The sequence below is a fragment of the Megalops cyprinoides genome, chromosome 5 (assembly GCF_013368585.1).
Source record: "Megalops cyprinoides isolate fMegCyp1 chromosome 5, fMegCyp1.pri, whole genome shotgun sequence".
NCBI classification, from domain to species: Eukaryota; Metazoa; Chordata; class Actinopteri; order Elopiformes; family Megalopidae; genus Megalops; species Megalops cyprinoides.
In genome coordinates this window covers 35,495,763-35,508,808 of record NC_050587.1, presented here as the reverse complement: position 1 = coordinate 35,508,808, position 13,046 = coordinate 35,495,763, and the positions used below count along the sequence as shown (strand labels likewise).

Genomic DNA, 13,046 nt, shown 5'->3' with positions numbered 1-13,046 from the left:
CCACCACCGTCAGGAAGAGACGAACTCAGCCGAGCTCGTTACACAACGAAGGGCTCCTTTAAAAGAAATCTAGCTTTGCAGTGTGGTAAATCTGCCACTCTGCACCGTAAATACATCTTGATATGAGTGACAAAATTGCTGGCGGGGATCTATCAAGCGGGACCATATGTTGCTTTGGGTGGGTAGGGCCCGAGGGCTTACAGCAAAGCTTGCCTTATCCTCGGCATTACGGACTCTAAGAAAGGATTTTCTCTTTAAACCTTGATTAGATAGAATTTTGCCCCCCCCCCACAAACAAGCAAAAGCCGAATGCCATTACCAAAGCAGTTGTAACCTGCGGTTGGTGGGGGAAGAGATGCCCTGACCTCGTGCTACGTCGGTGCAAACACACCGACTGGGAAACGAGGCGGAGTGCTAACGATAAAAACACTGTTTTCAGAGGCAATGGATTTTTCAATCAGGAAGCAATCCTGCTTTTTGCTCCTGTTCCAAGTGAGCGGCCACAAGCTTTTTTTCCTCTAACCCCCGAGTGTTTTTTCCCCCCTCCTTCTCCCAAGGAGGTGAGCGAGGGGGGGTTGAGTTGGGCGGTTGGGGGTGGGGGGGGGGGGGGGGGTGGTGGTTGGGGGGGGGGGGGGGGCAGCAGGCAGGGTTAGTTATATCCGCCACCAGGGCATACAGCTCTCCAGTCATTCTCCTCATCAAGACGAGGGAAGGGGCTGGTTTATGTGTGCAGCTCTTGACTGTTTGACTCCTCTCCTCTGCTCTGGCTCTGTGTGCGCTTGCTTGTGGGGGACGTGCGTGTGTGTGTGTGCCTGTGTGTGTGTGTGTGTGTGTGCCTGTGTGTGTGTGTGTGTGTGCCTGTGTGTGTGTCTGGTTTTCTCAAGAGAGGTGGCTAATGGTGCGCTAGCGGCTGCGGGTCGGAGGGGGGTGGCGGGGGGGGGGGGAGATCACAGCTCCCAGATCAGTTGAATGAAGGCGGCGGTCCTCGCATCCCACGGCTCTGACTGACAGTCGCCAGCTCTTTGCACCCATGACTTTACGGATCTGGCTGGTGTACGGGTTTGGATTTTTACTGACAACGGCGTTCTTCGCTTGGCAAGGTAAGTGTGGTTGATCATGTGAGTGTGAGTTTGTTTGTGTGTGTGTGTACATGTGTGTATGCTTTTGTGTATGCCAGTGTGCGTGTGTGTCTGTGTGTGTGTGTTTGAATTAGAAATACTTAAATGTCTCAGCAGATCTCAATGACTATGCTGATGTCTAATGCCTTTCAGCCTGCAAATTAAAAGGCTTTGAAATGGCACATCAGCACGTGGTCAGAGTTTGAAACCTACTGGCTCTGTTAAGCAAAAACATTCTGCTTTGGTGGTGAAGACATGTGTGATTGCACACTTAGAACATCAGAATTGCTGAACTTCCATTTTATAGTATCAGAAAGCAAGAAATCCAATACATTGGCAAAACCTTTACTGTCAGTTAATTGCCATTGGAATGCTATTTTCCTTTTATTGTGACACATTTGACTTTCATTTTATTCCAGAATGTCATGTAAGTTTCTGAATGAATAGATGGTCTTTGCTATCAATGGACTCGTGTCAGGGACGGGCTATCCGGTGGGTTGGTGAAATTTTGGATCGCATTCCCAGGCTTAGAGAGATTATTTAACGGAATGAGTCCCCTCTAATCACACACGCTTTTTCAACATCTCAGTAAAACCATGTTCTGGTGGGTTGTTTATGCTGACTGTCTGACCAAATATACTTTAACCCCAGAGTGGTTTCCATCTTTTTTTAGATCACAGGCTCTGTAAGACCTTGCGAAACACAGATGCACAAAATGAGAACTCTAAATTTCCCATTTGTGTGGTTTCATTTTGTACAAGAGGTCAGCAGAGAGCATTGCCAGCGCTTGAATTCCTATTGATAAATGAGAGGAATCTTCAGGGACACGTGTGACCCTATCAGACCTCACGATCTGTTTTAAACCAATAAACCCTGGCTGCTCCAGTTGCCTCATTACTTACAATGAAAAATATGTTCCATCAGCAATAGGGCTAGAACAATGCTGTGCGCTAATCCCTGAAAATCTTGCGCTGAAAAAGCTTCCTGTTGTCATAATGAAGTTGCATCTTAAAAGGTACTCAACCTCTCGCCTGTGAATAACGAGAAACTGCAGTGAAACAGGGACAGGAAATTGTGCCGTGGTGTTTTTTAGAGCTGCCTGCGTTTGCCCTAAATTTTACATGCTGAAAATAAGCAAACGCTGGCTGGCCTCTCCATTTGCCCCAACACATGATGATAACGAACTGTTGCATATTCTGAAGACTTGAGAACCATTGGACAATCCAGGTGTACTGTAGATCCCAATTAGAACACAACTGGCCAATTAATGAATATTGATAAGTATTACATGGACTCTTATTTGTCATTTATGACGCTTAACAAACATGGCATATATCTAGCCAACAAACTTAATTGTCAAAAGCCACACATCACATGCTTATCAAAAAACACTGTTTATCAAAAACCACAACTCTTAGCCATAACCTATGCTGTAGCTACTGTACTGTTTCCATAGCAGCCAAGAGGGGCGGAGACAAGGAAAATACTAAGAAGCTGGGCTTTGCAAGGCTCCTTCAGATAAGTGCTGGGGTGCTTTGAAACATGCAGTAAACAGGATCCTATACACCTGCATAACAAGACCTATAAACACATGCCTGAAACATGAATATCTTGTGCATCTGACAACTTTTTGTCAATTTACCACAAGACCAGGTCTCAGTTGTCTTCTGTGATGGAAGAGGACAGTGACCACATGGAGGCTAGGGACAACTGGCAAATTTAAATGAAGCCAGTTTAAAAAGGATCAATGTCAATAAAAGATTTTAATGTTACCCACTACAACAGCTGCATTCACGTGTTAAACATTGTAGTAAGTCTGTTCAATTACATGTTAAGATTAATATATAAACTTGCCTTATATAAATCTGATGAAAGCAAAGTGGAGAAGAATGGCACTGCTAATACTGCTTTCAGAAAAGCAAGCTGACAAAAAAATATCTTCATTTATGTATTTATTTTGGTGGTCACAGTTTTATTGACTAGTTTTGTGAATTTAACAGATCAGCTTGTTGAGGTCTGAGAAGCACACCAGGGCCTCTTTTTAAGAGTAATTAAATTAAAAAGTAAAGTAAAACCTTTCTTGACTGTGCTGTTCTCCAAAACCGTAGCTTACTTTGATGATATTTTTGGCAAGCCCACATTAATACTAAATATAGTTAGCATCTAGAGTTTAACATACATTTAGATGCTTGCAATAACTTGTTTGATGGAATAGTGTACAGATATGAAATCTCCTTTAGAATATTTTTGTGGGATATTACACAATTAATCATTTTAAATCTATCACCATAGCTTCACAGGCAGTCCTCTAAAATAACATATTCTCATTAATTCTTTGACAAATAAGGAAACATACAGTTATGTCGGAAACATATATTCCCTATAATAACATGTGGTGCAAATGACTGGCACGAGATGATGTGCACATGAATGAGATGCAGCACACTTGCAAAGGGTGGGTTTGGCTGTGTGAATGCAACTCTGTATTCTTTACAGCACTTCACTGACAGCTGAAGCTAAATGGAGGATACGACAGTGTACACTGTGGCAAAAATGTAATGTGAGGTTGCAATTACTACGGTAATTTCCACCAGAGTGGCTGAGCAGTCCTTTGGACTGCGATAAAGAATAGGAAAAGCAACTACTCTGACATTAAGTCAGAGCGGTGAGGGTCCACTGACAATCCTACCGCTCTCGCTAAAGGTTCCATTGAAGGAACACCTCAACACAACCCCTTCTAAACTGTTCGATAATTTAAACAGTGACCTTAGCCAAACCAGGCAGGGGCATTGTGTTATATGTAGATTCCACAGTGATAAGCCATAAAAAAAACATTTTTTCCTATTAAGAATAATAAAAATAATATCATAATGACATCATTTTCACTTCACAAATGTTGAAAATAAGCCTCTTTTTAAACAACGCAGTCATTTCACGGAGCACTACCTGTCTCGCTTGGTACTGAACGTTGACAGCCAGGCTCCAAATGGGGGCTGCTGTTGAGTGACAGATTTGGTAGTGAGGTCAGGTGGTCCCATTCACAGCTAACACAGCTAGCGCGCATTGCGCTGAATTCTGGAGTGACACCAGATGTCTCATTTGCATATTTTCAGCGCTTTTTTTATCTTTAGTTCCATACAGAAATGCATCATGACACGTGCATGTATTTTTTTTTTTTTTTTTAACGCAGGCACAAATATTGCAGAATAATTTCCTTTGCCAGCTAGCACCGAGCATTGAATATAGCCTATGCATACGTGGCACGTCACATGTCTTCCAAGCACTTTAATCTACACACTCAGCCATTTGTGATTCATATCTCCCATTTCAATTAATCTCTCGGTGCCAGCGTTATAACACAGATATCCTGAAATGTGACACGTGTCGGGTGGACTTCTGAAGCTTTGCATTGATTTCAGAAGATTTTTAAAAGTGATTTCTGTAAGAGCATTTGGCGGGACTAATTTGCCACTGAGAATCTCAATGAGCGCTTTTTGGTGGCTGTTTAATTGGATGATAGGGCAGCATCACCGCAGTGAAAAGCCAAAAAAAAGACGTGGTCCACGGTGACAGGGGTACGTGGCTCTTGGCGTCTCCCGCCCTTGCTGTGCAAGTCATCTCAGGTCAAATGCAAGCGTGCAAAGGACTAGACTCACACTCAATCCCTTTCTTCCTAATAGAATTACAGCATTAAGGTGTTGGATGTGCAGCTCAGCACTCACCATTCACCGCCAGATAGAAGTCAGAGGTAGACAGGCAGAAAGAGACAGAGAATCTGTGATGTCAGGATGGCCGGTCCCACATAAGGGCTTTACCTCTCATTAATTAAAGTTTACCATGTGCCCTGAGGTTTGTCTAATCCAATCAAAACAAGCACCGTTCAGATGGAACCAGCCTTAATGACATCCCCAGGGTATTTTATCTGATGTTGTGGTCTAGGTAACCTTCCACAAGTGGATTAACTTCCTATCCTTATGTATGTTCATTTGGCAAAAGCTGTTTTTGTTAAGTGCCACTTCAGGGATTTACACACTTATATTTTCAACATCAAGATTCAGTCATGCACCTGACCATTTAAAGCATAAATCAACCAATATAGCTACAAAAGGGCTCTGTTTGGTTTCATTTGTATGGACTGTTTGGTTACTGAGCAGTATCAAAAGTCAGTGCATACTTTGGTAGCCTAGGGAACACTCCTACAGAGGGAAAACAGGACAATTCAACTATCCTGGTGAAAAGCAAATCTTCCAACCGCACTTGGAGTCTAATTGTAATAATGCAACTCACAGCAGGGCTGAAGAAATCACGGTGCGTGTGAGTAGCAGTGACCCCCTAATGAGGCTGCATTTGGCCAGTACCAAACTCTGCCCTTGATACATTACATTTTACTTGCATTAGTGCCTGGCGTGATTATTACACTATAGTAGAATCATACCCAGAGTTCTGTTCTAGAATTATCCCCTGTAACAGTTTAGTTATATGTATTTTATAGTACATGATTACATCATTGTCATTTAGCAGACACTCTTATCCAGCAGACTTACATATATTGCAATTATTATTATTATTTTTCAAATTATCCATTTATACAGCTGGATATTTACTGAGGCAATTGTGGGTTAAGTACCTTGCCCAACGGTACAGCAGCAGTGCCCCATGAGGGAACTGAACCGGCAACCTTTTGGTTGCAAGCCCTGTTCCTTACCACTATGCTACACTGCCTCCATAGATCCTCCTGGCAAGCAGTATTATATATTGTCTTGGAATATATCCTAGGTGGTCCCTTGTTGAAATCTCTGGCCCATGTCACCAGCTGCATATGGTACTTCGGGGAGAAAATCACTCCAGTGCAGGAGGTGGTTTACAGTTTGATCACGTTAACGCCTCGACTCCCCTCCTCTCATCCGCTCCCAGGAAGGAGGGCTTGTGCCCCGGTGATGAATAGAGCGAGAACGTGACCCCTGTGTTCGTTCTTTTGTGTTGTAGGAAAAAGGAATTACACGGGTTCAGTTCGGCCAAGTTTCCTTCCACTGCCAGCAGCAGTGAAATATCTAATCCATCCACTTCAGAAACCCATGCAAAGACTCAAATTAGGTTTTATGATGCATTTTCTCGAGCAATAAATAAATGATAAATAGGTGAACAGAAAGAGGAAGTGTTCCTGTTTGCCTTCAGAGGACTTCATTGAGTTTTCTGCACTATATACACTTGACAAAAATTAAGCATTAGGTAGCTTACGTGAACTTATGCATACTCTCATCTTACGCACTTATGCATACTTAGGTGCTAACACTGAAGCAATGTCACATGTAGTTTTGAACTGTGTATGTGAAGAAACGGTGAACATTATGAAAGACTCCTCTTCCCAGTCTGCTTACAGCACACTGTGTGTCCCACATCTGTCCCTTAGTATTTAAACATGACAGTAATCAGGTTGATCTCTGCAAAATAAGTCACCCGGGGTTTGGGGAAGTGCAGGAGTCTGTTTCTGTATGATTTTAAGGCCGTGGATTGAGTCTGGGGGAAAGGACAACGTTTAGCAAACGTCTCTGACCGGTTTCGGATTGATGAAGCGCTGTCCTTTGCACTGGAAGAAACTGATTAAACTGTCACGCGGGTGTGAAAGTGATCTGCTTTTCATCCAGTCTCCTGTGAGAAAGTGTCTGAGAATAATCCATTGGATTTCACCAACGTGAGCCTGCATGTCAATTTACCAGCATAAATGACACCTGGATGCGTATGATTGTCCCATGATAGTTTTAAGTTAACAGTATTTTTTTCCCATATCCATCTACGTGTTAAGGGGATATTGAAAAACCAAAACTAAGCGAAATACATCCAGGAATTATGGAGAAATATTAATATTCATACTCTTGGCAGATGCCCTAATCCAGGACCGACATGTTATCAGTTTACAAAGCTTGATATTTTCCGAGGCAATTCAGGTCTCAGTGCAGCCTCAGATTTCAGTCAAGCGCCTTTCTCAAGGTTATAAAATCAATGCCCGCCCCAGGGCTCATACCAGCAGGCACCTGGTAAAACAGCTCCTGTAGCACACCATTACCTCACACCACCACCCACCTACAGGCAGACAGAGCCTAGGAGGAAAGTATGTGCAATCACCTGAGCCCTTCTGCTCAGGAATGTTACATTACATTTAGCAGACACTCCAGAGCGACTTACATAGGTTACAGCTTTTTTACAATGATATCTATGTATACAGCTGGATATTTACTAAGGCAATTGTGGAGTAAGTACCTTGCCCAAGGGTACAGCAGCAGATCTCCAGTGGAGATTTGAACCGGCAACCTTTCGGTTACAATCCCTGCTCTTTAACCACTAATGCTGCACTGCCGCCCATGTCAGTGCTACAGGGAGGTTAAGAGGGAATGCACAGTAATTGGTTGAATTTGTAAAGCCTGTAACCCTGTTGGGAGGTTCAGCACTGACCGTGTGACCCCTACCCCCTCCCCCTTCCCTTCTCTTTCCACCGTGAAGCCCAGGGACTGCAGTGCTATGGCTGCAACATCATCCAGGAGCGGAGGTACGTGGATGTGGGCTGCTCCAACCCCGAGGTCATCACCTGCTCCCACTCCCACAAGGGTTTCAAGCACCGCTTCTGCCTCAAGACGGAGAGCAGTGAGTGGATCCTCCTTCTTCCTCTGACCCCGGCACCCTCCTCCACCAGAAACCATCCTCCATCTGCCTCACAACATCCTCCACCTGCCAACAACCTCTGCCTCCCCCTGGTGCCACCCCACAACTACGCTACCCCCCCCACACAAAATAGGATAGTGTGTGTGTGTGTGTGTGTGTGTATCATTGTGTTCTTGTCTATCTTATCCACCCATCTACACCCATCCATTTATCTATCTATATGTAAGGTAGATGGATATATAAGAATAGAAAATATTACTGAAAATATTCTATATTCTAAATTAAACAAGAGGTGCAGAGAGATATATACTAAATCTTAGTCTGTTTTAACACATTTAAATACACTGCACATATCGCAAAATTATATTAATTATTGTTACTTTTATGTATTTATTATTGCATTATATTGTAAATTGCACTAAATCAGACCACTACAGATAGGTATGTATTAGGTAAATATGCTAAATAGAATGGAATAAAAAAAGCACCAGCTGGCCAGTTTTGTGACATGGTATATAATTTTGACATTTTAAAAAAATGTATTCGGGTGTCCTATGTTATCGAAATACATTTTTTACAATATCTGTATGAGTTCTGAGCTCATATGTGAAAATCAGTGCTATAATTATCTCCCCTATTTCGATTGACAGCACTTGACAGATTGTCAGTGAAGATTAAACTGAGGGTGAAGTACATTTCTCTGGGGCATAAGAGTACGGCCCCAGCCAGGGTTTCAAACCTCTACCCACCAGTCCAGTGCCCTAAACACAAAAAAACCCTTATGAACAAGTAATCCATGTCAAAAAATGTTAAAATCTGGAATCCAGAATGGAAAGAGTATATTTGCTATGTAAGTACAAAAACGTACCGTGCATCAAAAATATAAAATGATTGTGCTTAAATGTGGTGTAAGTCAAAAAATCCACATTCAGCAGAGGCACACAGACTGCACCCAAAAATCCCTGTGAAAAATCATCCTTGATAGAGAAGAGAATGAAGGAGCTGTATATCTGATAGCAATAACATGTCTGTGCTGAGCTGCTGGAAAACTCCACATTCTTCTGGGTAATCATAACCCTTCTCAGTGTAATACTCACAGATATTATATGGTGTGATATTCATCTTCACTGTTCTTTTCCATTTCCTGTCTATAACGGTCATAATGAGCCAGCAAATAAGATTTGTACAGACAGAATTTGTACAGAAGTGACTGACAAAGAGCTGACTACTCAGTCCCCGCATCTGTGAAATAACCGATCTCTCCTAGCAACATCTCTCATCTAAGTTTTGAGGGGCCAGGGGAGGCAAATTCTGATTAATACCATCACAGCCACGTCAAAAGTCATTTCACTGAAGGAGATACTGAGCAGTTGCCATTTGGTTGGTGAAATCATAAGGTAATGTTCACCTTTATGGGCTGAGTTCATTCATCTGGGGCATCAGAGCTCTGCCTTGATATATGGGTGGGTTAAGTAGCTGAGGGCTCAAAGGGAACAGCTCAAAGTGATCAGCTCTCAGAGAGCTCTGAGCATACTTTAATTTATCTTAATATGATTTGATTTAATTTATTTTAATGTGCATCTCACTGTGATAAACACACTAAAGGCTTTTGCTTAGCAGTACACACCGCCAGCCTGTTTCTGTTAATGTTTCTGTATTTTGAATTGGTGATCATAGTACACATGGAGCAATCAGGAGGTCAACAAGAGGTCAAGCTGACCTGTAGGTGTAATTATGTCACCTTAAAATGTTAATATATTCAGATGTTGTCTTAATACATCATACATGTATTACTTTGCTCCATAAACATGAACAATTTAAATGATCCTGACTATATTAGCTAAAATAGATTAATTAAAGTGGAATCCCCAGCTTCTTTAAACCAGGTCTGCAATGCCTTGGCAGTTTTTTTAACGACATTCAGGTCCATAAACTAACTGTTAAATTTATCAAGTTAACTAACTAGCAAGATGACTAGAAAGCAAACTGCTTGTGTTTGGGCGCCTGCCTAATTACTGTAAATAGGAAGCAGCTGACCAGCAGGTCTTCACAGCTCCATACCGAAGGTTACTCTTCAGAATTACTTAGCTGTGGGCCTGAAGGTATGATATTATTCCAGTAGTATTTAGAAATACTGTATTTGGAGTTATGGTTTTGTCTGGAAAGAAAGAATTCCACTTATATACGTAGATTTCTGCATTTTCTGTACAATTTCTGTGCCTGGGCACCTATAGCAACATGCGGAATCTCAAATGATCAGGTGTGTCTTGCCGCTGTATTGTCTTTTTAAACAGTCTTCTTTGAAACGAACTGTGAGGTTCTCAAAGGGTTTTATAGTTGAAAAAGCCAGCATTTAGCACCTGCCACGCAACCTGTTTTTGTGTATTAATTGATTGCTAGCCAATTAGCAAATATTTGTGTTTCGCAGATGTTCAGTGCTGTGGAGAAGATGTGGCTGGGGATTCGTGATTCAAAAGGTGTTGATTGTACATTTATTTATATTCCTTTATTGTGTTGACAGATTCTGTCAACATGGCCAGTTTATTGCACAAAACCAAAGGCTTCAGTTTCCGGTGCAGTAAAGTACAATTCAGTAGAAATGAACTTGCATATGAGCAAAGCATAAAGCTTGCCTGTGATGTGGTTACAGTACAGACTCCAAAGAAGGGGCCTGGCTGTGGCACCAGGGTGTTGACCCCCCTGTGTGACACCATAAATAGGGGATTGAAAGGGGGGACATGGGGCGGAGAGGGGATGTCCAGAGCAGCTGCCCTGAAGAGAAAATTGTAAACGTGATGTTTATAGTCAGGGATGGGACCACTTTGTTTAGGTTTGGTTAATTGCGAAGGGATTGTCTGAAAATTCTCCTCCCGAATCTTTGTTCAGAATTCCAATATAGCCACTTCAGCAACTTAAGCAAGTTTGTTTCGTTTAAGCTCCCTCACATTTAAATGTGCATTTTTTATTTTTTTTTACTTGTGCAAAGGCCTGATTGTTCCTGTCATCCAAAATGATCAAATATATGAGAACAGAAGGTATTCAACCTCATTTCAGAGCACCTGTGCTCTTAAGCATTTAGGTCTGTCATAAACCGATTCCAGTTGCTAAGGAAACACATCACTCACTGTGTAAGAACACCTTCTAGTGTGACAGAGAGTGCTTCCGCCTATTTGAATAATTCCACCGTAATAATTCTTCACTTTGGCTGTGAATGAACGGAACTGTGGCGTATTTTAATTCTGTTTGAATTAGCTTAAATTTTTAGTTTCTTTACACCTGTATTTTAATTCAGTGGAGGGAAGTGGGTGATATGACAAGGCATTGCTACAGAGTAAGTTCATAACTGGGTCAAGGACAGATGAAGTCCTGTCACAGGCCTGGTCATGAGATGGGATACAGACTCCCCACACATGGCTTCTGAAGCAGGAAGTGGATCTGTGCCCTGATGCTGTCCCCCACAGATCATATTGACTGTGTATGATGCATGTGTATGATGGATGCTGCCTTGTGCTTATTGTCTGGCCTGCCATTTCCCATTGGCTAAGTTCACCCCATGCTGGGGGAAACTGACAAGCTTATGACTTTTTTTTTTTTTTTTTTAACATCTAACAAGAATTTGCCAGAGGCCCAATCTGTTCACTTGTTCTAGAACACTGGCTAGAACAATTCCGATTCTTATCAGATGCTCGGAACCCTTCATTTCTTTCTTTCCATTTCCTTCCTTCCTCTTTTCAGTGGTACCCTAAGCCAAAAACCTCACATTGTGTCACAAAACTGCCACCTATTGCTTGTAATGCCCCCCCCCCCATCATTTAATCACTTTTTCACTCTCTTATAATGATTCAAAATATCCTCCCAGATGCAAGGGGTGATTAAATTAATTTACATAGGATGATTAATAGGAAGAGATGATGACCGTTATTACCATAATGATGACAGTGATGATGGTGATGATTGTTTTGATGGGGATGATATAATTATGTTGATTAGGAAGATTTGTATTACCATATTGTCATTATTACCTTGTTATGCAGATGAACTGATTTTTTGACAACAGTGTGACAGACAAAATGAAATATTCACTAATGTTTGGCAGTAACAGGAGACGAGAGGCAACCATAACACACGAAAAAAAATGAGAAGATACGCGGCTCAGAGAGATACTACTTTATGCGAATTTTTATGGGATTTTGCTACATTATTAAATATTAAAGTTATTCTTCAAGCCTGTTATCACTGTCTGTAGTCAGGGATTGAAATAGCAGTCCTAATGCGTAGCGGTTTCACTCATCTCAGGTTTTATTACAAGTAGGATGGTGCACTCAATGGAAGATCTCTGCCAGCGCTATGCCAACCTGTTTCTAGGACACGTCGGAACAGGGAAAACTGCTTTGCACTGTCAATAAAATTACCCTTCCTGTTGTGATACCTGCATCCACAATGGTTAATACATACATCTCATAATGAATAACAGGGATTTGGACCCCAGACCTTCACTGAACACATGAGGCTTAGCCCTCCGCACCAATAGCCACCACACTTTCTATCGTACTGACCTCTTGTAACACATTGCAATGTCTACTCTTAGCATAGTGATGCACTTATTTGTAAGTCGCTCTGGGCAAGATCGTCTGCTAAATGATGTAATGTAATGTATTGATGACTCCTCCCCCTCCTCAGTGACCACACCCCCCCTCAGATGCATTCTGACCCCTCCCCCTGCTCTGTGTGTGGTTGTAGCGACGCTGGGCATCGTCCTGACCAGCGGCTGCGCCACGTCTCGGCACTGCCAGCAGCAGGAGCTGCCCGGGGTGCGCATCCACTGCTGTGACACCGACCTGTGCAACAGCGCCACCTGCTGCCGGCCGGGCGCGCTGCACTTCCTGTGCACGCTGGCCAGCCTTCTGCTGCTGCTGCGGCTGTGGGTATGAGGAGGCCAGGGAGGGGGTGATAGCATGGAGCCAGACTCTGCTAGGGTGAGACACACACTGAACATCAAAGGAAAATCCCCCCACCCCACCCCCCAGCACCACCATCACCCCCCTCGCCCAGATCATCAACACTAGCTCTCATTAACTTCTTTGCCCCCCAGGCTGACTAAGGGGGTCTCCGACAATGAGGATGCCCCCAGTAACAAATACACCAGTGACTGTTAGGCTCCTGCTGTATACGTCTCTGCTGTATGTCTTACGCAGTGTGACTTTTTAATGGCTTCGTTAAATTGTCTTTGGATGTCAACAGAAGTAGTAAGAACAACGATAAGGCAACAAG

At 42.7% G+C, this 13,046-nt stretch overlaps 1 protein-coding gene across 1 annotated transcript; it reads left to right on the top strand.

Annotated features, from left to right (window-relative positions):
* The first annotated feature begins 961 nt into the window (after nucleotides 1-961).
* LOC118777395 lies at nucleotides 962-12,794 on the top strand. The gene is made up of 3 exons (XM_036528233.1): nucleotides 962-1,100; nucleotides 7,617-7,757; nucleotides 12,516-12,794. Exons 1-3 carry the CDS (start codon nucleotides 1,031-1,033, stop codon nucleotides 12,704-12,706), a joined length of 402 nt encoding a protein of 133 aa, XP_036384126.1. The 5' UTR covers nucleotides 962-1,030; the 3' UTR covers nucleotides 12,707-12,794.
* The last annotated feature ends 252 nt before the right edge of the window (nucleotides 12,795-13,046 follow it).

What these genes read in the sequence shown, in the direction of transcription:
- LOC118777395 (XM_036528233.1), top strand. Translation starts at nt 1,031, where the DNA reads ATGACTTTACGGATCTGGCTGGTGTACGGGTTTGGATTTTTACTGACA. An exon ending in GGCGTTCTTCGCTTGGCAAG is followed by an intron (nt 1,101 to 7,616) that starts GTAAGTGTGGTT and finishes TCCACCGTGAAG; the next exon opens with CCCAGGGACTGCAGTGCTAT. An exon ending in CTGCCTCAAGACGGAGAGCA is followed by an intron (nt 7,758 to 12,515) that starts GTGAGTGGATCC and finishes GTGTGGTTGTAG; the next exon opens with CGACGCTGGGCATCGTCCTG.